The 27,071-nt window shown below is 37.6% G+C and overlaps 1 protein-coding gene across 4 annotated transcripts in view; it reads left to right on the forward strand.

The window, feature by feature from the left end:
- The window catches only part of CACNA2D1 (calcium voltage-gated channel auxiliary subunit alpha2delta 1), a 408,632-nt gene that overhangs the window by 283,626 nt on the left and 97,935 nt on the right, over positions 1-27,071 (forward strand). For all 4 annotated transcript variants that reach the window (XR_015795109.1, XM_088134901.1, XM_088134900.1 and 1 more), the window contains 4 exons: positions 495-626; positions 16,575-16,644; positions 18,170-18,220; positions 20,018-20,117. Coding sequence is in view for 3 of the 4 variants with exons in the window: in XM_088134901.1 (XP_087991027.1) it covers positions 495-626; positions 16,575-16,644; positions 18,170-18,220; positions 20,018-20,117 (353 nt within the window). In the remaining variant the exon portion in view is untranslated. The remainder of the gene's footprint in view (positions 1-494; positions 627-16,574; positions 16,645-18,169; positions 18,221-20,017; positions 20,118-27,071) is intronic.

The raw sequence follows: 27,071 nt of genomic DNA on the forward strand, positions 1-27,071 counted from the left end.
GGAGGAGGAGGAGGAGGAGGAGGAAGAAGAAGAAGAAGAAGAAGAAGAAGAAGAAGAAGAAGAAGAAGAAGAAGAAGAAGAAGAAGTTATTAAGATAAATGCACTATCTTTAAAAAAAAGAATAAAAACACACATATTTCCAAAAGCACAGCCAACAGCAATAGAAATAGCATTGAAGAAATAGGGTAAAGTGGAGAGCATCAACAAGAGGAAGTGCATCACAAAAGAATAGATAAGCAAAAGGGCGCAGCTATGCCATTGCTGACTGCTCTCCTTGCTCTGGATTTTTAATCTTTCAACCAGGCTAAAAGTTCAAAGAGAGCTTGCTAGCGAAGCAGAACTGTCTTCTCTAAAGCACAGCGCACAGTTCTTTTAAAAAAAATGAAGAGCACCCAGTATTCATCTGATGAACATGTTTTTCTGTATGGTACATTACAGATACAACTGCAACTTTATAGTACCAAATGTATTTTCTTTTCTCATGTCCTTTGCAGCTACAATCGTGTTGAATGAACTGAACTGGACAGGTGCCTTAGATGAAGTCTTTAAAAAGAACAGAGAAGAAGATCAAAGTTTGCTGTGGCAGGTTTTTGGCAGCGCAACTGGCCTCGCTAGATATTACCCAGGTAATTTGCCATCTTGGCAGTTGATATTCCTTTTCACGTGCTTACCTTCTCTCTGGTCTCGTTCCATAGAAATCACTGGACATATTTTTAATGGGGTGGGAGGATTGGGCAGATGGTTCGCTCCCTGATGTAAAACTCTTTGAATGGCCATAAGAGTCAGAAGTATTAAAAGTGGTGTGGGAAGAAAATGAAGCTTCCCAGATATTTAATTAACTCCAGACTCTTCACAAAATGAGATGAGATTGCTGATGGAGTCATGTGACATTTTCAAGAAGTGCATTAGCTTTTGTCCATCGGCACCTGTCTCCTATATTACAGTCATAAGAGCAGTTAGGGTGATGGCTGGCGATGCTTGAATTAGCAGCCAGATAGGCAATTTTGCTTCGTTAAATTGAAAAGCAGCACAACTATGTCACGAGAAGGGTTGTTCTGAACTGTCTTCAGTGCCCCTGAAGGCTATGGCTTGTCTACTGGAGTTGAAATTGATGAATACAGAAAAAAGAATGTTGTTTTATACATGTATCTGTTCTTGTCTTTAGAGGATGTGCTGTAGTAATTAATTTAAATCTGAGTATGTTTTCAATATCTTCAGGCTATTGGTAGTTTCCACTCAATTTATATATTCCAGGAGGCTCATCTAATGCAGTTAGTTGAATAGTCTTTAAAGAGTTTTTTTAAAAAATCAGCGACCATTTTTCTTTTCCTTATAACTAAGCATTTCTGTCTAATATGTTGCAGGTAGCAATTTAATCTTCTGGTGTGAATTTGGTTCTAAAAATTATCAAAGTTAAATTGAAGTTTCTAGAACTCAATGTTCCAGAAACAAGTCTTGCTCTGAGACTTAGAAACCAAGGAAGATTGGAAGGTTCTGCATATTTCATTCCGCCTTTTATTTCATTCCCATTTTTCTCCCTATCTATTCTTGAGAAGTCCACATGTTTCCTTCTGTTTTGATTTTTCATCCTCTTAGTTATTGCTGAAAATTCATGAAATGACAGTCCATGGGGTAGAGAAGGGTAACCTAACACCACCACCCAAATAAATTTATGGAAATTAAATTTACACTTATGCATAGAATTTACATAATTCTTGATCAGTGCTTCAGGTTCCTTGAAATCTAATTTGAGCTATCTCTAGTGGAAGAATATTGGAGGAACTCTGAATTATTAAAGTTCATTATAGTCCCATTTTGCATACTAAAAGTATTGAATATCCTATAAGTTCCCAAAACAACTTGAGCCTAATAAATTGTTTGTCTCATTTATTTCTACCAAGTCTATAGGGCTGTGTCTCCAAATAGATTTTTTTCCCCCTTGGATGGGAAGATGATGCATGACAATGATGTGCAGATGATGATGATGATGATGATGATGATGATGATGATGATGATGATGATGATTTCTTTAATTTCTCTTTTAAAAATTCAGTTGGAAAAGTTGAAAAAAAGAATCCATCCCAACCTTGCTAATGAATTGGTGGGAAAAATTAAATCATGCTCAAAGTCAATTCAATTATTGATCTGAATCAGTTCTAGTTTGCAGAACTGATTTTACTGTAACTTGAATATCCATTTCATACGGTGAATATATATTCACAAGGCAGATCCCCCTAAATGGTTTCAAAATGCAGATATGGGGAGAAACAGTTTTGTTTCTAGACCCCTTCTGCCGGTTGTCTTTCTTAGAGCACAGCTGCCATGTTTGGACATGCAAAAAAGCCAGCCCTAATTTTGCAGATGTGCAAACATGGCAGCTGCTATAATTTACATTCCTTGCCTAACATTGAATTCATGTAAGTTGTGTATTGAATAACATGGTGATTGCCTGTGCTTTCTCCTGTTTTCCTGGGGGTGAAGTACTTGTGAAGACATTGATCGATTCACTAAGGTTTTTTTTTTTTTTTTAATTACTGGATTTATAAGGCTGCCCAACTCAACATGAGACTGGGTGGTGGCTAACAACTTGGCGTCAACTCTTAGTGACCACATAAATAGACTTTCTCAAGGAGAATTTGTTCCCAACCTGGTCATTCAGGTCTTCCAATGTTGCACCCATTGCCACTGTAATTGAATCCATCTACCTTGCTGCTGGTCATCCTCTTCTTCTATTTCTTTCCACCTTTATCAGCATTATAGACTTCTCTTGAGAGATAGGTCTTCACATGATGTGTTAGAAGTTGGATAATTTGAGGCTGATCATTTGTTCCTCAAGTGAGATTTGTTCAATTATCCATTTGTTCATTTTCTTGACTATCGGTGGTTTTCTCAGGAGTCTTCTGCAGCACCAAAGTTCAAAAGCATCAATATTCTTTCTATCCTGCTTCTTCAAAGTCCAATTTTCTATTCCATAAAGTGTGACAAAAGGGAAAACCATTGCCTGCACAATTCATATGTTATCTATATATCCCAGTATCTTTCCCAAGGCCTTCATTGCTACTCTATCAAGTGCTAGCCAGTGGTATATTTTTTGCCTTCTGGTTCCTTTATTATTGATAGTCGATCCCAAAAGGCAGAAGCTGTCCACCAGTTCAATGTCTTCATTGTCAAGTGGAGATGCTGTATAGGATGAAACACATACATACTATGTACAGTGGTGTGAGAAAGAGAAAGCGATACTGGTATATCTCTGAGTGATTTGCAGATGACTGAGTTCTGCCTTCCAATTGTTTAACATCTATTAACATTTCTCCCTCTCCTTTCATATTAAGTGCTAAAACATCAGTCTTTTGAGGACCTCAAGAAAAGATTCTTGAAAGACAAAGTGTGTGTTTTGTTCTGCTCATTTTATTACTCCATATATTTTGGCTCTCATTGTTCTGTCTACTCTAGAATATATTGGAATACACCCATCACTATTTTTTTTACCAGCTGTAGCTTCTGAATGTTTTCCAAAAGCAGTCCCTTATCAAACACATCACAATAACCCAAGGAGGTGGTGACTAAGGCAGAGTGACTGTGAGCAGGGTCTCCTGAGATTGTCAGAAGACCAACAATTTCATATTTTAATTCTTTAGGAACCCTTGGGTGTATGCCATCTGGACCCGGGGATTTATTTATTTTTAATTTTTCCATTCAGGTTATAGTTTCATCCTTGTCATAGCTATTTGTCTCAATTCATTGTATTATCTATCTGAAAAGGTCAGGGCAGGTTCAGGCATCGTTCTGTTTTAAAAGGAATGGCCTTTCTGCTTTGCTTAGTAACAGGGATTCTGGGCATGCTGAAAGCTTGCCGTTAGTAAGACAGATTGCCGCTGCATGAGTCATTTTGCTGTTTCAAAGCAAGGTGACATGTCTTGGCAATTCACACCCCTCAAATCTCAAGATATCTCATGGGCCAGAACTTAAGAATCTATCCACTAGCCTGGGTTTGTACTGTATAATCCTTTATGATTGAAAACAGAAATTATGCTGTGTTAAAACCATGCATCTTCTATCAAATAGGTCGATATCTGTGAATTTACCAAACAGAGAAAATTTACAGCAGAGAAGAGAAATCCAATAGCTGCATTTTGTTGGAACGTTCTCAAATTGCTTGGAATTCTTTAGTGATTCTCACAGAGAGCTGATTTCCAAAGATTCTTTCTCCTGGTGCCTTTTACATTATGTATCCCATTATATATATCCATCTCTGGGTGTCCTTTTGATTAGATTACAGCAGCATACAGTTTATCAATCTTCTCTTGAAAATCAATTGCAGCAAATGGCTGGCATAGGGCAGGGTCAATCAGCCTCAACCGTCTCAAGGCAACAGAAAAAGTCAGTCGTGTTTCATGCTGCTTTCTAGAGAGAATACAAACTCTCTATAAAGAGAATTTCTCCTCCCCTCCTGAATTTCCACTTGCCAGTCTTTTGTTTACAATTCTGTGGATATGTGGAAATCACATTCAACCCCACCCCACAGGCTCACCCTACAGGTATTTGGATTTTGAATATCCACTAAAACAGACTTCATCACAACATAATGAATGCCATTAAAAGAAGTGCATTAATGTCCATTTCTCTCTGGTTATATGTCTGCAAAAATCCCCATAACGTGTGCTTGTGTATAGTTGTCAGTGCAATTTTTTTCTGAATGCAAATTGTCCTCGCTTATTTTTTCCTACGTTTTCCCCAATTCAGTTTATGAAGAAAGAACCATTTTTAAAAAAATAATAATAATAGTAATATAAGAAAGACAAAAAGTTTGGATAGTGGACATTACAATACCTGGAGAAATAGAAGAGAAAGAACTGGAGAAAATCACACAATATAAAAACCTGCAAATAGAAGTAGAATGACTATGGCGAAAGAAAGCAAAGATAGTACCAATAGTAATAGGTGCCTTAGGTGCAATCCCAAAACATCTGGAGCACCACCTGAACACCATTGGCATTGACAAAATCCTCATCAGTCAACTGCAAAAGGCAGCTTTACTTGGAGCAGGTTATATCCTGTGACGATACCCCTAACACCATCAAACAACAACATCTGCCTATCCCAGGTCCTTGGGAAGGATTCGATAGGTGGATAAAAATGCCAAATCCAGTCTAAGCATCTGGCTGACTGTGCAGCCAACAGTAATAATATAATCATCTTTAAGAAGCAATGTTTTAGACAACTCCAAGTCCTGGTTGAGCAGAACTCATGCTTTTTCCCTCTGGAATAAAGGCAGTGTGGGTAAAAATGAATAGTCAGCAAAGAGAGTTTTCAAGTACTTTTCCATCTTGGAATAATTGGTGCTGAGTTCTTATTTGGGGAAGAAGAAGGAGCATCATTTCCTCCAAAGGAAAATGATACAGTAGATCAAAACAAAGCTTTCTCTAGATCCAGTCTTCATCAGGGAAAATTTGCGCTCATGCACACACACACACACTCACATATCAAGACCACAGAAATTTACATTGAAAAAAACAAATTGTTGTGGAATTTATGTTAACAGCTACAAATATTTGAGAAAAGTAGTATCCAGTTTTGTACGTCAGGAAGAGTTTGTTTGTTTGTTTGTTTGTTTATTAAATTTCTCCCCCACCCATCTCCCCCCAATGGGGGACTCTGGGCAGTTCACACAAAACATTAAAACCACAAATACATATAAATACATAAAACAGAAAAATTTTAAAAACATTACTAAAAAAGAGGAAGAGAGTCCAAGAAGATGAAGGATCTGGGGCTGAAGACAGCAGGCCTCTATGGGGCTAGCCATCCCCATGCTTGAAGTATTCCCTCCCCACCCCAGGCCAAGAGGAAGAACCAGGTCTTCAAAGCCCTCCAGAAGGCCAGGAGTGAGGGGGCCAATCTCACCTCCAGGGGCAGAATATTCCAGAGAGTGGGGGTACCACAGAGAAGTCCCACCTTCTGGACCCCACTAATCAAAGTTCTCTTATTGCAGGGGTCTGAAGCATGCCCTCTTTGTGTGATTGAGTGGAATGGGTTGAAGTCATGGGGAAAAGGCGGTCCCTTAGGTAACCTGGTCCCATACCATGTAGGGTTTTAAAGGTGACAACCAACACCTTGAATTGGACCCAGAAGCAGACTGGTACCCAATGCAGCTCGTGGAGCAACGGCGTTACATGGGCCCTTCTTGGGGCTCCAAAAATAGCCCACATGGCTGCATTCTGGACTAGCTGTAGCTTCTGGATACTCTTCAAGGGTAGCCCCATGTAGAGCACATTGCAGCAATAGAGTTACAAGTAAATTAGAGAAAAAAGGTTAAAAATCCATGTTAGAACAAAATAGTACTTATAGTATAGCTGACCAAATTTCTACCAAATCACACATCCCTTGTTCATTCCCACCATACTGCAAATGTTAAGAACTTACATGGTTTTAACTGAAAGAGATTGTTATGTGATGGGAATGACAGAAACATCAATTGGATATAGATTCTGTCTTGCTTGATCCATTCTTTGGAATGTCCTTGAGATACCAGATCTTGCCATCAGATGCAATTTGGAGAATGAATGAAATGCTCAGTGGAAAAATATTAATGGACACTTCTTTTCTATTGATATATAAAAAAATGTTCCTAGGATTGCTTTCACTGCCTTTAGAGAGGGAGAAACCATACAGTTTCCTTAGTGGTTCTAAGGGAAATGGTAAAAAAGCAAGTAATTTGGATTAGATAAAACATTATTTTCTAAGATCAGACAGAAATATTAAAATTGAAATAAGGGAGAAGAAAATGTATATACTGTACATGTTTTGAGGAGTCAACATGAGGAGTCAACAAGTGCAGTGTTAATACTTCTTAATATATTGAACCGGCTTGTTCAATCAATGCCTAGCCCAAACATAATTATCAGTTCTTCATATTGATCTGCTAGATCTTACTCCATCTAATATATATCTTCCTTTCTTCCTCTCTTATATATCTCCATAAAAGGGGATATATAAATTGTTGGACGAATCTGTATTGAATAATATAAGGGCATCAAACTGTGTATGTTATTGAATGTAGTCCTCTTTGTTCATATAGGAAGGAACATTTAATCTATATGAATATTACAAGTTTTTCTCTCCTGAGAGCTAAAGGTAAAACATTGAACCACATGACAATAAATGTCCTCCTTTGGTTTATTCATGTGAGGTTAAATACATAGTAGGCTGGTGATACACCTCTCCTGTCTATTCCCTCCTAAAGAGTAGAAGAACCATGCTCATATCTTTGAAGGTAAATATCCAATAACCATTCTTCAAGTAGTCCAGTCAAAAGGTGGGAAAAGAACTTGAAATGATATGTAGCTCCTTCCATTGCTTTTGGGGGGCTAAACTGAAACCATCCTAGATTAGACTCTCCCAAATCTTTTGGGAAAAAGTAGTAAAACCATTAATTGGAATGATAGAAATGAGTTTCAACCTGAATGGAGGACCTCCCTGGTTCAGAAGCAGGCATGAAAACATCTCAGTGCAATGGGCTCCTATAAATTTGGACTGGATATTGGCAGGGGCCAATATGATAATCTCAGCAGATTTTGGTACCATGGACTATGATATCCTTATGGACAGACTGCAAGGGTTAGGGATTGGGGATTCTATTTTACATTAGTATCTTGATGGAATGGAATTATGAAGGCCAGACTCAGGGAGAAAAACATTTTCTTAGCTCGCCAGAGGAGCATGGGAGATACAAGAGGATGAGACTGGCACCTCCCTGAGGAATTCACAGTGTTGTGGCTGGCATTACTTGGGAACTGGGGTTTGAGTCTGGGAAGATTCTTGCTAGAGGTTGTAGCTAATAAACATTGCTGGACTGAATTTACATGGTCTCTTGGAGTTCCTTGGGCTAGACTTGACATCAATCTTCCCAGACTCAAACCCCAGTTCCCAAGTAATGCCAGCCACAACACTGTGAACATTCCTCAGGGAGCTGCCAGTCTCATCTTCTTATCTCTCCCTTGCGCCTCAGGAGATGAAAGAAAATGTTTTTCTCCCTGAGTCTGGCCTTCATAATTCCATTCCATCACAGTATCTCAGCAAGTGGTTCCAGTCAGTGATGGGGGCGAAGATGTAACCCTGATGGCTATTGGTTTGTGAAATCCTGTAGGGCTTGGTTCTTTCCCCTCCTACTTTTAAATGTCTACATGAAGTCTTTGCAAGAGGTCATACGTTGGTTTAGGATGTAGTGTGTCACCAGTCATTGGAAGATTGTCCCAATATTTCCACAGTCTTTTCTTCAAAAGCTGATTTTATATTCTTGAAGGTTACATGGGGAGCCCTAGTGGGGTCCTTGAATATTTGAGCAAGATCTAGGTGTTATAGGATGTGACATCGGTCTTCTCCTGACCTCTTGTCCTTAGAGCTATCTTGTTTTTCTGCCAAATTGTTCTCATCTTTCAGTTTATCCAGTACTTTCCCAAATAGGCTCTTTGCATAGCATTTATGTGGAATATTCAAGAACCTAATAGACTTGTAATTTATAGTTAGTATGGTTCTCTTGCCTTTCTAGTAGTCTGGGACTATGAAAACCCAGCCCCACTCTTCCAGCATCTGTTTTACTTGGACTGGGTGTAAAGATGACTGACAGTACTGAGACACACCAGTCCACATGAACTTTACATGGTAACTTGGATTAAATTTTGCTGGATGCCAAAAGATGGTCCATTCCACATTCTTCACAGTTCTTCCTTTGGTATTATTCTTAATTACAGATGTAATTTAGATTACAATTGTAAATCAATAGTTCATTATACACTACTGTGGAAGCAGCACAATTTTTTTTTCCATTGGTTGCTAAAATTTGTTTAATTTCTGTGTTGTCCAGTCTCCCTTAAGGTCTTCCAGTCTCCTGTTCCTCGTTTATTAGGACAAACCCCACCTTGTGTTTTAGGAAATGAAAGTGTCAAGAGCAATTTATTGACTACACTCTTTTTAAATTAAAGCACTCTCAGCACAATGGGGAAAAAAATTCTTAGCATCTTCAATACCCAGCCCTAGCACCAGGCATTGTGTTCATATATGTTGCTTGAATGATACCGAGAAGAGCAGAAATAATGCTGATAATTCAAGAAGATATTTATAATTCGAATAAGATGTAAAATATTGCAAATTCTTTGATCACTTGATTCAATTTTTTTTTTAAGTTTGCACTTTCTTTGACATTTTCTTTGACATGCACATTCATTTATATCCTTATATTTCTTTTTTCTTTTTGCATTTCTATTTTTATGTAAAATCTGACTGGCTTAGATTGGGGGAGCTCCCTTTGCTCGAACATGGAGATTTTCCCATCTGCTTAAGCAAATAAATAATGGATCAGCTTTGAAAATCAATTGATAATAAAATAAAATGCGATCTCTCTAAATGAAAGCGTCACTGTGCACAGCTGCTGTTGTGTTAACTATTACTGGCAGGTAATCGTTTTTCCACGATATTGGACTTATTACCATGTAGCAAGTAATACAAGACTGGCTGATATAAAACTGCAAAATGAATCTGAGCTCTTAGAAAAATAGAGTTAAAAGGGGGCCCTTTACTGCATGCTTATGCATTTCTGGGAAAGTGATATTTTCATTTTACCAGTTAAAATTTAAAGGCTTCTTTTGGGGGTTGGAAGGTCTGAAAATATGTAGTTAATTCACTAGCCTAGATCTCATTACTTATGTAGCAGTGTGGTTAAGGGAAGGTCCCCTAAGCTGCAAAACTCCATTTCACATTAGCGTGTTGTTAATTCCCTTTGCAATATCACAGTTGTATGATACCTCAGTTACATTCTGTTGGTTTAATTCCATTCCATTAGAATTTTTCCTAGTATTCTGCAAAATTCTGCAACATTTAATCCCAAATATACCTGGTGGTATTTTTGGGATTAAATACCCAAAATATTGTGTATTTCACACAGGTACTGTGTGAAAAATGTTCTTTTGTTAATCTTTCTGTATCGATCTTACTTCCACTTCACTTCCAACTATAATATACAGATGCTAAATAGCTAAGTTAGTGGGACAGGCAATCTAATGCTTTTCACCTCTTTTGGACTATTGTTTCTATCAGTCTTAGCAAATGTAGGTAATAGAATAATAATAATCAAAATATCAAAGCGTCTTAGATTGTTAGAGAGCCAGTTTAGTGTAGTGGTTCTTCTTTTAAAACAAATAATTTCTATTAAAAGATTTTACAAATATAAGTACATTCAAAGAAAAAAGATAGTCAATGTGAAGGAGAAGAGAAAAGAAAGAAAGAAAGAGACAAAGAAAAAAGGAGATAGAAAAAATAAAAAACAGAACAGAACAGAAAATATGAAAAGAAATATTAAGAAATGGCTTCCGATCTTCCTCTCAGCAGTTATACATACAATTCTAATCAAACCTCTCTTTGTACGACTACATCATAATTCTTTCTATAACCTATTCTTTCTAATCGTCAAAACTATAAGTCACAAAATCATTGTCTTTTTTATGCAAAAATTCCATAAGGGGTTAGGGTTGCTAACCTTGTTGGCTGGGGAATTTGGGGAGTTGAAGTCGGCATATCTTAAAGTTGTCAAGGTTGAGAAACACTGGCCCATATTGTCTCTCCAGAATTTTGGAAAGGAATTTTGCCTTACTCTGTTTGTAGCTATTGATGACTGTATCTAGGAACTTTCCTTACTATCCTTTCATATAGTATAAGGAGATGATATTGCTTTCTCTTATTATTATTCCCCCGGGAACGACAGCCACAAACTCTTTTAATGGAAAAAGATAAAAAATCTTGGGGCAACTTCATGCTCTGCCCAAAATTTTACTTAGCTTTCTTCTTCCATTGTTACATTTTTTACGTATTTTCACCTACTGATTTGGGTGATAGTTATTGGTGTTTTTTGGACAACCACTGGAATTATACTATTTTGCCTATAATTCTGTTCTGCATTACAGATTTTCATTAGAGAAACGAATTGCCACAAATAATTAAGCATCTTCTAAATAAAACAGAATAAGGACATAAAATAAGCTAGAGAGTTTTGGTTGTAATTTATTTCCCTCTCATTAAATTAATTTTCTTTAATGGTATTGAAATTTAAGGGGTGACATAGTAATCTCATATATTTATGGTTGTACAGAAAAAGCTAATTTGAAAATCCATAATTTATATCTCCTACAAGAACAGTCTACAGTAATGGAATATGGTCAGTTTTGAACAAATCTAGGAATTAGTGCTTCTTCGAGCCAAAATCAAATATTTTTACATCCCTCTTATTTTTTTTTTAAATAAAGTATGGCTTTATGTATTAACAATTGAAATAAATAGATTCCTAAGGCTGCAGTCCTTTGCATTCTTCTGAGCCAACCGTATGTAATTAAAGTTGGTGAGATATGAAAATATATGAGCTGAAGTAAATTGAGTCACCCAATACAGCCTCATTTGAATGTATATCTCAAGAATGGGAACCTATAATTCTTCAGATGTCAATTCCCAGCACCTCTCACCATTACTGTACTGGCAGAAGCTCCTGGGAAACAAATTATTTATTTATTTATTATTCAGATTTACATCCTGCCACAGTCATGAATAGATTCTTGGCAACTCACAAGATGTAACATAATAATAACACAATATATAATACTAAACAAACAAATAAACAAACAAAAATGTACAACCCAAACCATCAACCTTCAAGCTCCCTCTGGAAAAGCACCATTTTCAACTGCTTCTGGAAGGAGACTAAAGCTGGGGACAATCATCTTCTAGTGGGAGATCATTCCAGATGGCTGGCTCAATTACAGAAAAGCCATGCCTCCAGGTTTCAGGCCACCTGATCTCTTGAAATGGGGACAACCAGCTGCTTCTCCTGGCACAGTGAAAGTGGTTAGGCCAACTCCAGTGAGAAGTTAGATCCTGCAGGTAATGTGGTGCCAAGCTATAAAGGATTTTTATATGTTAAAACCAGCACTTTAAATGCACTTGGAAGTGAATAGGAAGCCAATGCACCCCCCCCACAATACTACTGGTCTGCACCCATGAGCACCTGGGCCACTTCATTGTGCACCATGTGAAGCTGCTGCATGGTCTTTAAAGGCATCCCCATGTAGAGTGTGTTGCGGTAGTCTAGAGAGGTATGAAATAATAGTCCAACAATTACTAGCTTATAAATACCATGTTCTTCATCCGTAATTTTATATAAGCAAAATAAGAAGGAAATTCTTTTTAAATTATTCTTATACTTTATTTTTAACATTTGCAAATAAATAAATAAATAAATAAATAAATTTATTTATTTATTTATTTATTTATTTATTTATTTATTTATTATGTTTACATCCCACTGCAAGTGAGTTACAATACATCCAGGAGCAAACTAAAACATCCATGGTAAGCCTAATGAAAAATGCCTAAAGTCAATAAAACCAACAAACATAATTGACCAAAAACATACACCATACTTTTGAAGCAATGAATGTATTGATGGCTAAGTCTCGATTATAAACACTCTACAAAACAAGCTCGGTTTGGTACATGATTTTCCATCATGGAAATGATTGATCACAGCAATTGGAATTTAATGAAAACGGTATTGTTTGAGACACTTTTTAGTTTATTTTTTATCTATTCTTTCAGGTTATTTGTTAGCCACCCTTCAAGATCACAGTTTTCACAAGGCACTAGAAAGCATAAAAAGAATATAAGTCCCTTTAGTATTAGTATCCTACTATTTTTCCCCCCGAAAGCTGTTACAGGAAAATACAGTTGCCATGATCTTACAAGTGATGATGCCAGATAAAGATGAATAAGCTTATACAACTGAAAACAAAATCCATACACGTCAATGCTTAGCAATCATTATTGTGATTTGACAAGGAACTCTTTGCAAGCTAATACAGGTCAACGTTAAGAGAATAGAAAGAGAAGCTATGGTCTTCCTGAAGGCTTTGTAGTAACTTTCAATTTATATTGTGTTGCTTATGGTCTTGTTACTCATTTTTAAGTTGAGTTCAGTGGTGATTCCTAATCTCTTAATGATAGATAGATAGATAGATAGATAGATAGATAGATAGATAGATAGATAAAATTATTCATAATTAATTAATGATATTTTAGGAAACTATAACCTCCATGAGATTTTATTTATCCCTATTACATTCTTCTACTCTTTTCCCATGTCCTCTCTTATACTTGATATTTTCTTCAAAGTGTTCAATACATGAAAACGGAAAACTGTTCATTAAAAAAAAATATCAGATCCTTGATTGATTATGAATTGCTGAGAAGGAAAGCGATATGTGCGACATTAACTACAACCCTTACTTAGATATAAATATTGTACTGCTTAGGCCATGAAAGCTAATGGAGATGTGTTTTCCCTGAGTTAAAAAAAAGGGGGGGGTGCTTTGTAGTCGATAAAAGCATCCCAATTTGTATGAAATTACTTATTGCAAAAGTTAACTCTCTTTCTTCTAATGTACTGTTGTCATCAGGGCTAGCTCTGTTGTTAGACAGAAAGAGATGGCTACATTATTCACAGAGGAGCACAGTATAGACAGACTCACACCTGCCTTTTGACCTTATATCCCCACCTCTCTCTCTCTCTCTTTTAAATTATATTTATTGAAAACGTTCATATAATAATAACAAATCAAACAACAACAACAAATGTGCAAGAAAGGTTAAGAAACATATAGATGACTTCTGACCTTCTTTTCGACAGATAATTACAAACTTGTTGTCCCTCCTTAAATAATTTACAAATCCCTTCACCCCCTCATTTAGTCTTCATCTTAGTCTTCAAATCCATAAATCATTTTTTCTCCTTTCAGTAAAAAGTCCATATAAGGCTTCTGGTCTTCCAAAAAAGATGTTGTTGTTTGTTCACTGACCAAATAGTTCAGTTTTGCCATTTCTGCAAATTCTGACAAGTTTCACAATCCATTCCTCCACTGTGAGAAGTTTATTATTCTTCCATCATTGTGCGTACAATAATCTTGCTGCAGTTACCATGTACAGTATCAATTTACCATGATCTTTTTTATAATTCATTATCCGTGAGTCCCAATGAGAAAAGTTCTGGTTTCTTAGCAATATTAATTGTTAAAATCCTTTGCATCATTATATGAATTTTTACCCAGAATTTCTCAGCTTTCTCACAAGTCCACCATGTCTTCTCATGCTTTTCACATTTCCAGCACTGTTTTGAAATACTTTTATACATTTTTGATAAGCCCAATTTGTCATGCAATCTTTAATCTCCCCACCACTCTTTCAAGCTACCCCGTTCTAATCTTACATTGTTGCTACTGCTGGGTTTTGAGTCTATCAGTTTATCTGGTTTTTGCATGTGGAATCAGTGATGGGACAGCCTTCTCTCCTTTGCCTCAAGGAGCAAGGTATTTGGGTCTAGCTATTGTTTGGATGGTTGGAGAAACCTGATGGAGTTCAAGGTACTGTATGTAAACAGGGAGCAAACCCCACACTCACTGGCACTGATGAGATTACCTAGTTGGGTCATGAAAGGTCCACAAGCAACAAGCAAGCTCCGAGAGCACCAAGAACTCCACAGTTCAACCCTGAGCTACAGACATTCTCTTCTGCTATTGAAACTTGAGGGACTTTACTGTATTTCCTGTAATTTGCTTTCTATAAAAAACTCTTCTGTGAAATTTATTTTACTGTAAGTGGTTATGTATATGAAATGAAGTCAAATGTTCCCTGTAGAGACTGTAGAAGTCTTTGGGAAAGGAGACTACAGTATATAACCCTACATCTTTACTGTATATGGGCTCATATTTTATAGTTTAGAATATTTATCATAATTAGAATTGTATATAGTCCATAGATTATGAAGTTAGAGTTCAGCTTCTCTTAAGTCAGTTTACTACATTCTGATCTAAAATCCCTATCTCAAGTTATCTTTTATCAGAGTTTCAAAAATCAAGATAGCAAGCCCATAAACTATAGAAAGTTTAATTTAGCTATAGGCAATACTTAGATGTGCTTTGCAGAATGCATGACTTGTTCTCATTGCTCCCATAATTTTTGTAGATCTTAGTAAAAAAAAAACTACAATTTGCGCTTGTAAATAAGTTGCTCTGCTGTAAATTTGGGTTCAGTTTGATTGAGAAGTATCTGGCATAATTATGATTAAGATCTTTTCACTAAATGTAATGAGTTGTAGAGTAAATGTTGATAGGTCAATCTTCATAGATTGGGAGCTTCAGCCTCAAACTGCTTCAATTTGGACTGATTACAAATGTTTGCTCTTATTAAGGAACCAGTAAACAGTGAAGGAGTATGGATGGGGACAAAGGGACTTAGTAAAAATAGTTAAAAACCTTCTGCTTTTCTTAGAACATTTCTAGGAAGCTTTATACAATGTATACTTTTAGGAGATTCATTGCTGTTCAGTTCACCTGCAAGAGAAATACCTTATTATATGATGAAGGAATGTTCCTGACTAATGTTATTCTGTGGTATGACTAAATCAGAATTACAAGTGACAAAGAACATCAGGCTTCAGATGTCTAAGAAAGCCTTTTGTCAAGTTCCTTATTGCCAAACCAAAAGGAGTCAGCAGACTCCCTTCCTGGTGTCACTACATGCTTCAAAAAAGATTCAAGAGATGTTTTGGAATTCTGCTGTTCATTAAGGCAACCACATCTTTCCTGTAGGCCCCTGTGGAAGCCTGTAAAAAGATGTGGCTATGTTAACGAGTAGCAGAAAAGTGTTGAATTCATGATCACATGAACTCTGACGCACTTCTTCTGAATTGTTTATGGAGTGTGCGCAGCCCTATTGTTATATAAATTCCCATGTAATTCCTTCTCCTTGGCTGCTACTGGGGAGAAATATACATCATGAGAACTTTAATATGTTGCACCGCAACTTATAAAAGAAGAAACATGGCCCAGAACTGGCAAATCATAGCTTGAATTTCAAAGTTTTCTTTGTTTCAAATGAATCTTAAGATGAAGTATAGGGCTGATATTGTGGGAGAAGCAAGCCCAAAGTCATGACGGTAATCCAGTAGTAGCACTGTAATTCTTTAAAATGTGGGTTAGATTTCTAAAAATGCTTTTAATCGAAAGACACCCTAGTAATTTGAAAAAGGCATTCCTGATATGAAAAGCATGTATGGAAATTTGGAGCCAATTTATTCAGTCTACATTCTATGTTTTAAACCCAATCATTTGTATTGTAATAGGATGGAGTGAAAAGATGTGAATAAATGATTAAGGATGAAATGATTGTCAACAAGCAATAGATCCCCGTTCTTCCCTGAAATGGTCTGTTCTTTTAAACTACAACCTTATGTGTGTTATCTGAAAGTATTACCTGTATTAATTCGACCTAACTTTCAGAAACATATGTATAGGATTGCAAATTTATCTGTGTGCCACAGTCCCCCTGTCAAATGTGAATACAGGACTGCACTAGTGAAACTGTGGTGAGATTAACTGCTGCTGTGAAACTGTGCTTTAAATAGTGTTTTAAAATATACATTAATCCTAGATGTAATTATTCACTGTAATTCTATTTCTGTTGTGTTTCTTCTTTATCTTCAGCATCCCCTTGGGTGGACAAGAGTCGAACCCAGAACAAGATAGATCTGTATGATGTCCGTAGAAGACCGTGGTAAGTCACACTTGCATATTTACGGAGTTTGACTTTTCTTGTTTTCTCCTTTCCCTCCTTGTCTTTAAATTAGTAGAATCCAAGTAATTTCATGTTTTCTTTCCTTCAGCATTAAGTGGGAGAGCTTCTGTCACAAAAGGTTTTCACTTTAACATGCTCATTTGCAAGCCTGTGTGGCACAAAGCAATAGGACAATTGGCTGTAAGATATGCATGGTGTTTAGCTTGGTTGTGTTTAAGAATTACCTTTTTTTTCAGTCCTTGGAGGTTTCAGACACACGGTTCAGAAGAAGAGGATAGATACTGATATATAAAAGGTCCAGAAGGAAGGTTTCAGTGAACCTGAAGACTTGTACTAAAATCACACAAGTCTGCACACTCACTCACATGTCTGATTTTTATTTTGTAGTTTGGACAAATGCTGCCCCAGGCAGGTTAACCTTTATATTTACTTAATCCTCTATTTATAAAATCATCACCAGGCCACCTTTAATAAGAAGCATTTTTAAAAATGCTCACTTCTTATACTGGAAAGATAGAAGCCTCCAGGAAGTTGTGTATAGAAGTGAACATTTATTTCCTTCAAAATTATTTTCAGATATGTATCCATGAGCTTGCTGTTATCTTTCCTGTATCCAAATCCACCAAAGTCCACCAAAATCTGCCAAGGTGTATATGTTATAAAAAATTTGCCCTATTTGGTTAGCTGGCTTTCAAATTCTGAAAGGCAGTTTGAGAACCCAGTTTTCTGCAAGCAGTTTGAGTACGTTAAAAATCACAGTGAACAGTTTGAGCAAGAATTACTATATGCAATAAAATAAAAACTTTAATTAAAATATCAAATAAACTAATCAAAGCAGCCACCAGAATTAACTAAATGTGATTTGGGAGTGCCTCTTAGCACCTCTGTGTTTTCAGATTTCTTAATTAAAGGAGGAGTGGGTTGCTTTGAAGTTTGGAAAATGGAGCTGTGGGAGAAAAGGGTGGCAGTTTTTTTGCCTCCCCACCCACCCACCCCCCTTCAGACTTTCTATTAGCGGCTCTGTGGAAGGCAAGGGACAAAGCAATTTAGATTGAAGAGAGAACACAGGACAAATTTTTCAGAGAGCTATGTTTCCCCACCTTCAAAGGATTGTTAATTCATACATCAAGCAAGCAAGCAAGCAATTGAACTCAAATGAAGTTCCTAATCAAGAATCTTCTGCATCACATCTACACTGAACTTTAGGGTTTAGCTTTTGGAATCAGACACCATGTCAATTAATTTTCTTTTTATGAAATCTTTTCTACCTTTTATGTTACTGAAGCTTGGAACATCGTGTACCAAAATGCATTCAGAACTTTCTGCCGTTGTCCAACCCACGCTTACCCAGAAAGGTGACCGCTAAATAGACATGAAGTTTTTCATGAGTTTCCTAGTGAAGGCTTCTTTGATTCTTAAGGAGTACCTCCCCGATAGATCAAACACTAACAAAGCATTTTTAGAAACGTCTAATCTTTTCTATCCACTTATCTTTTCATTTCAGGTATATCCAAGGAGCCGCCTCTCCCAAAGACATGCTAATTCTAGTTGATGCGTAAGTGCCAAAAAGGTTCAGCATTCATACCGAGGATTCAAAAGTGTTTTTCATTCTTACAGCAATGAGTGTTAAAAGAAAAAGGGAAAAAATCTGCTTCAGAAAATGTTTTAAAATGGGAAGGCTGAAAAGGATAAGATTTTTATCCGTTTTTATTGTACACCGCCCAGTCATGCTTCTCGTGAGATGGACAGCCATATCAGTAAGATGAATAAATAAATAATATTTGGCTTGATAAGCTTATGAAATGCAACAGAACAAAAGAGTGCTCGCCACTCTTCCTCCCTAAAGAAACTGGTTGAAATCCCAAAGCAGTTTCTAAGGTTGTGTGTGTGTGTGTGTGTGTGTGTGTGGAGAGAGACAGACAGAGAGAGACAGAGAAGAAACATTTTCCAAATTATCCCTGAATTGTTTTTGCCCTACAGCAGAACCATTGGACTGTTTGGCCATTATGCAAAAAAATTTAAAAAAAAAAAACAGCTGGGGAATTTTGAGTAGGAATTTAGGAACGGGAAATGTTTAATGAACAGTCTTGGAATCTGCTTTTTGCTTTTAAGCAAAAGGAAGAAATGACCCATATGGCTGCATTATGTGCATTTCAGTCGTTTTTCAGGCACATGTGACGGGATGAAATCCAGCAAACATGATGGGACCCAAAGCGAAAGATTTGTCGGTGAATTAATGAGTGCGGTTGGGATCCTCAGGGAGCGGAGTTCTTTGTGGGCTCGAAATTATGTCCCAGATCTCTTGATGGAGTTCAGCATTGCTAAATTGTCATCTCCTTTCCAACCCCCTTTAAGCACTTCTCATCCATTATTTATTCTCCCCCCATAGAGATTATTTCATGCTTGTGTTTTCTTCCTTCCTTCCTCTCTCTGGTGATATGTGTAAAAGTCATTTTAAGTGACAACAAAAACAATTAAAAGGAGATAAGTAAACATTGCAGGTAACATGAGGGTTGTGTTTTTTTTTCCAGAAGTAGAAATATTGATTTGCCTTTCCATTTTTTTCTTCTGCCAGATGTTTTCATCAAGCAGTGCTAAGGAAATTGATATGAAATGATGCCATAATAAATGTTGAGCTACAATCTGGAGGCTGTTCTTGTTCAGAGCAGCTTCATTTCTGCTTTTCCTGAACCTTTTCTTTAGAAGGTCACTCCCTTGGAATCATGGATGTCCGCAGCAGGGGGGGGGGGGCGGCAGGGAAGGGGGTGTGTCAGAAAATCAAAATGGCAGCCAAAACCATGCTTTTGAAGTCCTCCCCTTTTTAACGTGTGACTCTCTTTTTGAACCCCCTAACTGCAGACATCTTTTCTAGGAATGTTAAGAGCCGTATTTGGACTTCATATTTGTATTGGTCTGGCTGGCCTGGAGAAAAGGCAGGATATAAATCTAAATTAAAATAAATGCATAAATAATCTAAATTAAAATATGATTATAATGTGTTTTATATATATACAGAGTGTGTGTGTATGTATGTGTGTGTGTGTGTGTATACACACATATATATATTTCTCATCTAGTTTTAGAAACTTTGTCAAGCTCCTCCTTTGGAAGCACCATACAGGTACGCACAACAGAGGAAATAGATCTTTGAGTTCAACTTGTAAAAGGTCATCATTTTGTTGCTGATAGAACGGAAGAGATCAAAGTCATGGAAAAGCTAAGATTGTAACTCAGAACTGGCTGTGGGGGCTTCCCCAGCCTTGCTTTAAAGGGCCAAAATAGCACATGAGATGTCTGTTGACGGCTAATGATGGCTATTGACACCACACTTTGTTTTTTTTCTTTTCGGCAGGAGTGGGAGCGTCAGCGGATTGACCCTCAAGTTGATCCGAACGTCTGTCATTGAAATGTTAGAAACTTTGTCTGACGATGACTTCGTGAATGTGGTTTCCGTGAGTACCGTTCTCTTTTTGTAACTCAGAAGTGGGGGTCCAAAGAAGATTCTGCAACGATTACCCCACACTAAACCACACCGAGAACTTACATTGTTAGTAATCTTTTTGATCACATCTTGGCTTATATGGCTGAAATGCATCAGAGATGGTTTGGATTCAAAACCTAGGAGCTCCTGGAGAGTAAATAGAAGACAAGGCAGCCGGCCGTGGGTTTAGTGCACACCCAAATGCATCTTGATGTTATACAAATGTCCTGCTCTGTTTTTCTTTGTTTTTCCTCCCTTTCTTTTTTTTTCCCCAGATTACTTTGATTACTTCAAAGCCACGTCTCTGGCCTCTTTCTCAAATGGGTTTGCGTGGGAAAGAACTTGGCACTGAATAAAATTTATGACTTCTGCGGTCCTAATGGAATGTGTTAATCACTTTGTGTGTGTGTGTGCGCGCGTGTGTGTATTCATTCTGTACTGAAGATACTTGTGTTTAGTCGGTCCCCCCCCCCCCTTCTTCAGAGCTGTTAGGAATGATGCTTCTTTGAAACTCTACTTATCCATGGAAGCTAGTAGGGCTGCTTTGTCTCAAACAGACCATATTCAATAGATAGGAAATGAACAATCCATGGCTCTCTTTGCTGTGCTTTTCCATACTGCCATCTCCATAAATAGCTAGAGAGAAGAACATGATGACAGTTGAACAGGACATATAGCTCTGAACTGGCATAGCCTAATTATTATTATGGTTGGTCACACAATCAGCCAGATGTTTAGACTGGATTTGGCATTCTTGTCCACCTATCGAGTCCTTCCCAAGGACCTGGGAAAGGCAGATGTTGTTGCTTAATAATATTAAAGGTCTCATTGCAGGATATAAGCTGTTCCGAGTAAAGCTGCCTTTTGCAATTGACTGAAGGTGATTTTGTCAGTGCCGATGGTGTTCAAGTGGTGCTCCAGATGTTTTGGGATTGCACCCAAGGCGCCTATTACTATTGGTACTATCGTTGCTTTCTTCTGCCACAGTCGTTCTACTTCTATTTGCAGGTCTTTGTATTTTGTGATTTTTCTCCAGTTCTTTCTCTTCTCTTCTGCTATCTCCAGGTATTGCAATGTCCACTGTCCAGACTTTTTTGTCTTTCTTATCATCAATTGTTAAGTCTGGGGTGTTGTGTGGCAGGTGCTTGTCTGTGTGAATTCTAAAGTCCCAGAGCACTTTAGCTTCTTCATTTTCTATTACTTTATCTTTTTTGTGGTCTCACCAGTTCTTGCTTGCAGGCAAATGGTATTTCTTGCAGAGATTCCAATGCACCATTGTTCCTACTTTGTCATGCCGTTGCTTGTAGTCAGTCTGTGTGATCTTCTTGCAGCAGCTGACTAGGTGGTCCACAGCTTCTTTGCAGAGGCGGCATTTGCTGTCTGTTGCTGTCTTCTCAATTCTAGCTACATATGCGTTTGTTCTTCAGGCTTGGTCTTGTGCAGCCAGAATTAGCCCCTCTGTCTCTTTCTTTACCTTTTCTGCTCTTAGCAATTGCCAGGTCTTGTTATCTGCTTTGCCTGCTAGTTTCTTTTTCTGTGCTGGCCATGTAATACTTTGCCTTGCCACGTCTCTTTTCTATTCTTCGTTTGGTCTTTCTTGTAGGCCAGTTTGGTCTTTTTGGTCTTTTATTTTATTTATTAAATTTATATGCTGCCCATCTTGCCCAGCGGGTGACTGTGGGCAGCTCTCAATTAAAATCCAAAACAGTAAAAAGACAATAAAAATATAAATATCATATTAAAATTAACTAATCGCAATTCTATATAAAGTATTCAGTAAGCCTTCATGATGTACTAGCTTCAGTGCATCTTCTTCACTGTCCTTCACATATTCTTCCAATGCCCTTTTTCTTTCTCCAACTGCCTGGTGTACTTGCTTCATTCCACACCCACCTATGCTCCTTGGTAAGTAGAATCTGTCAGCATCGCTGCATGGATGAAGGGCATGATTTATTGTCATTATTTTTCTGGTCTTCCTATCCATGGCTTTTAGTTCAGCTTGAGTCCAGTCCCAGCTATATATCTAATGCTGGAATTGCCCAGGTGTTAATCACCCTGACAGTATTTCCTCCACTGAGTTTGGACTTTTAAGATCTTCTTCACTCTCATAATGTATTCACTATGAACCTTCTTCTTGACTTCAGTGTGCCTGATGTTGTCAGCTTGAAGGATGCCCAGGTATTTGCAGTGATCTTCTTCATCCCGACTCTTGATGTTATTTCCTTTGGGCTTCTTGATTCCTTCAGTTTTCACTATTTTTCCCCTGTTGATGGTAAGGGTGTCACACGAGTCCAAACTTCATTGCAATATCTTGGCTGTATATTCGGACAGTGTTGAGCAACGATTCCATTTAAGATGGTGTTTTTCCATACAGCTTCAGATCGTTCATGTAAAGGAGGTGGGATAACCTGGCAGATGTTTTTGATGTTTGATAGTCATGGCCAATTTGTTCAGTATTGTCGACAGAGGAATCAGTGCAATGACAAACAGTAGTGGTGACAGTGAGTCTCCTTGAAAGATTCCTCTCTTGAAGTTCCTCTTCCAGTCTACCGCCATTGACCAGCAACTGTGTCTTCCCTTGTGCCGTTAATCTTTGCACAAAGCTTCTGATGTTTCTACTGACTCCTGCTATTTCTAGGCACTTGATTATCCAGTAAAAAAAATAGTATTAATAATAATAATTATTATTATTATAATTATAATTACAACAGTTATGGGTAACTGGATTTTAGCTGAGATCAACCCCCTTCCTTTTCCATAGTTAAAATAAATAAATACTCAATTGTATTATAGGCTAGATATGCTAAAAAAATAATTATATTGGCAGAGTCATTCTGGTTATATTGCAGGGTTGGCATTGCTTTGGTTTTCTTTTGCAGTTTTGATTAAAATCAAAATAAAAAAAAATCAATAATTTAATTAAAATGAAAATCAGTCTAATCCAATCGAACAAGGCATTCTGATGCCGTAGCAATTTGAGGGATATAACTCACCCACTCACCCACCCATCTAAAGTACCTTATCCGTTTGTTAGTAATAAAACACCCTGTCTAATTAATTAATTAATTAATTAATTAATTAATTAATTTAAATTCCCATTGTCACAGTAGCAGAAATAATGCACAACTAAAATTCAATTTTGGGTCTCTGTGCAGGGCACAGAGCTGAATTTTCCACTGCTACAGAAGGAAAACCAAGCCATAAACCTTTTCTCTTGCAAAAGAAGACAAGGCAAGAGAATTATTGGAGCTGCTCAGGATAGATGGCTTGTACTACTCCTCCATCTATAGTACCTTATCCATTGTAACTACTGAAGCTGGGGCTGAAGCTGTTCAGATTAAGTAACTTCTTATATTTGTCGGCTGTCCTCGCTCTCAAGAATCAATCTTTTCCAGAAATCCCTGGCCCAATGTCCAGAAACCAAGTCCAATTGTTTTTTCAGATTTCATTAGCATGATAGAGTAACTAGAGTAACTAGTAAACATCCAGTGGATTCTTCCTTCTCCTCCTCCTCCTCCTCCTCCTCCTCCTCCTCCTCCTCCCTCCCTCCCTCCCTCCCTCCCTCCCTCCCTCCCTCCCTCCCTCCCTTCCTTCCTTCCTTCCTTCCTTCCTTCCTTCCTTCCTTCCTTCCTTCCTTCCCAATTAGATACCATACTGGCATTCTTAATATTTAGAAGTGAGATGTATTCTACTTTGCCTGCGTCACTTCTATTTAAAAAGTCTTATTTCTACCAATTCCTACCTATTTGGGATGAATACATATCATTAATTTCTTAAAGAGTGGAGCTGTAATCAACCATGCTAAGTTTAGTGAAAATTCCCAGGGAGCAAGTTCATACTGGAGCTGGGGGTATTGGCACTCCAAACACTTCACTCCTGTATTTTATCATGCAGCCTGTGCAATTTATTTCCAGGAATGAAATGGCTACAGGACCTATTTAAGTTGTATAAAGACTATCAATGATTAATACATTCTGGTTTCCCCTGGAATGTGCAGTTCTCCTATCTGAAGAGGTGTGGTTTGTGGCAGAAAGAAAACCTGCTGTTTAAAACAGCTTAAACGCATGTGCAATACAGCTGTTTGCCCACTAATCCAGTTATATGCTTTGATAGCTGTAAGTGGTAGATGATAGGGGTACAATTCAATCCCACCATGCTCTGATTTAGAGACTTGATTTCTCTTATTGACAGAGAGAACATAGCTTGTTCATGATTGTGGGTAAGTTTTGGCTTCCAGAGATAAGTATTTCAGATTGAAATCTGCAGAGGGACAGAAGTCAGCACTGCAGGAAAATAATGTCAATAAATTAAAAATTTCAAGATCGGGGTCCAAAAAAGATCTCCCAAACTCTGGAAAATGCATTCCTATTTGCAAACTCAGGGATAAATTGGTCCTACTACCAGGAAAAGTAAAGGCTTGAATATTTTAGAAATTGCATTGCTTTGAGTGTTTTATTGTATCTGAGAGGAGATACAAGTGTATTCTCTTTGTTTATTATTATTTTGCATTAGTTAGATAACATTAAATTTCGTTTTCCATGGAAAAGTTGTCTCATGGATCTGCTGGGAACAAAATGCCCAAATTCACTCCAGCCAAACCCATCGCTGATATATTTTATATCCCTGGACATGATTTTCAGTGGGCAGAATTGCATTCAATTTTCTTTTTTGTGTTCAGGATAATTCAATTGCCAGTATTAACTATCCTAAGGAATTTTTAAAAATAAGTATCAGTAAGATTGTAATTCTTAGCCTAAGATTCACATCCTGGCCATCTTAATATTCCTCACTTGTCAGGGAAATGAACAGCCCTGGTTCACAGACAGGCCATTAGTATGAGATGAAAAATGTTCTACCTTAACAAGCTGAGAGATAAATTAGGTTCTAAAAATGAACCTAACAGAGTTGGTAAATGTCTTTAACTTTATTACATTTGTTTTCAGTTCCTATTATAAAAGCATCTGGTTTTGGGGTGAAGTTAGTTGCCAAGAACTTGACAAAGAGATCAGAATGTGCTGTTACAACACATATGAGTGCTATATATAATCCTGTAATTTTTCTTTTTTTTCTTAAACCAAGGTGATTCCTCATGGAAAGATAGTGCCTAGCTGTGTAACTTATTGTGTACGTTATATTAATAATCTTTTTACCAATTCTGCAAGGTAGGTTGGTGTTAACACCATCTTTCATATTCCAGGTAGGAGACAAAAGAGCAAGCAAATGAAGGTCCACCAGAGACTACCTAGCACTAATGTAGTACCTGCACTGGAGATGTCCTGACTCACACTTTAATCACTGCACGATTACACAACTGATATTTCAGAAAGGTCATATTTAATGTTAAACTGATGAGTTGGAGCCAAAGATATATTATGCAATTTGAAAACTACTTCAGTTGCAAAAGTTCTGTCAGTTACTTGACCCCTTCATTGTCAGTGGGTCAATGAAGCCAGCAACGAAAGGTTTATTCTGCTCCTCCTGAAAGAGTAGAACCAAATGGATGTGAGGGGGTGAACCCATCATGCTCTCCAAAGCATGGGTGCCTGCCAAAACTTTTCCAAGAAGGGGCCAAAGTTCATTGTGGGATGTGATTATAATTTGTATGCAGAGTGCATGCCCTTTACATTTTTCTTAAACATATGCTTTGTTGCTTAATATCATAGGCCAATGCAGAAATAAAATAGAGCAGCCTGAAGAATGCATGGAATACTTCGATGACATCATCTTTTTCATAAATTTGACAATTACCCATGACTGGTCAGGAAGGAGGTCCTGTTTTCCAAAACAAGAACTTATGGAACTGCTTTGCAGTGAGCCACACTGTTGGAATCTGACTATCTGGCAAGAACTGGCAGAGTTGTTCCCAACCATACCTGGTTTACACCTGGGACTTTCTGCATGTGTTTCAGGGCAATGGGACACTCAGAGAGTGTCAAAAAAGGAAGATGGCAAACGTGGTGTCTCAATGCAAGCCCAGCTCCATGCATGCAATCTTAATACATGTACAAAAGAGGTGGAACTTGCATTGCAGCACTACCTCTGCCCTCTTGCTTGTTTTGAGCTAATACTGATTTGGAGACTCTACTGCTGAGCAATTTTCAACCAGTGTTCTCCTCTTAGATCCCCTTGTGGACATCTAATTGTCCGAGAATGGAGGCATTTCCTTTTCATGTTGGCATCAACGTGCTCCTGATCTTTTGCTTGGAATCAAATTTGGCTTTAAAATGAGAGAGAGAGTGAATTAGAAAGAGGGAGGGAGGGAGGGAGGGAGGGAGGAAGGAAGGAAGGAAGGAAGGAAGGAAGGAAGGAAGGAAGGAAGGAAGGAAGGAAGGAAGGAAGGAAGGAAGGAGACTTCTCCCCCTCCTTATGTGTAATAGGCTAGGAACTATTTTGTAGCACATGGTGTTAGAAAGGGAACATGGTCCAGCAGAGAAGCTGGCAAGTTTTCTGTTGAGTTCCCATCTATCCCAAACACAGCTTTATTTCTATATCTATCTATCATTTCTTATAAAGCAGAACTAAAGTGTGTTCTTTCTCATCTAAGGAGGAAGTTGCCTATTATTGATTTCAAAAAAGTAGGTCTGTGGTGCTTAAAATGTACAGAGTCCTGAGTTAGAAAGTGATGGCCAAAGGAAATCATCATCCACTCAGACTCATTCTAAATAGCTGAGGAAGATTATAGGTCAGATTGCAAGCAGTTCCAACCAGAAGGTATCCAGGGTCTTCTCAACATTGCATGATCCCTCACAGAAGATGGTATGTGCAATCCCTATTCCAGAAAAAATATAATTCTCTAGAACCATTCCAGGGAACTCCAGAAAAATTATTTCCCTCCTGTGGGAAATGCCAACCTGCCCTTTTCAGGAACGGTCCAGTGGTTGTCTAAAAATTAATCTTCTAAACCATACGTGGCTTGTGATGTTCT

Source organism: Python bivittatus, unplaced genomic scaffold (assembly GCF_059951505.1).
Source record: "Python bivittatus isolate LINGU-HERP-01145 unplaced genomic scaffold, Pbiv_v1 ctg000120_np1212, whole genome shotgun sequence".
Taxonomy (NCBI): domain Eukaryota; kingdom Metazoa; phylum Chordata; class Lepidosauria; order Squamata; family Pythonidae; genus Python; species Python bivittatus.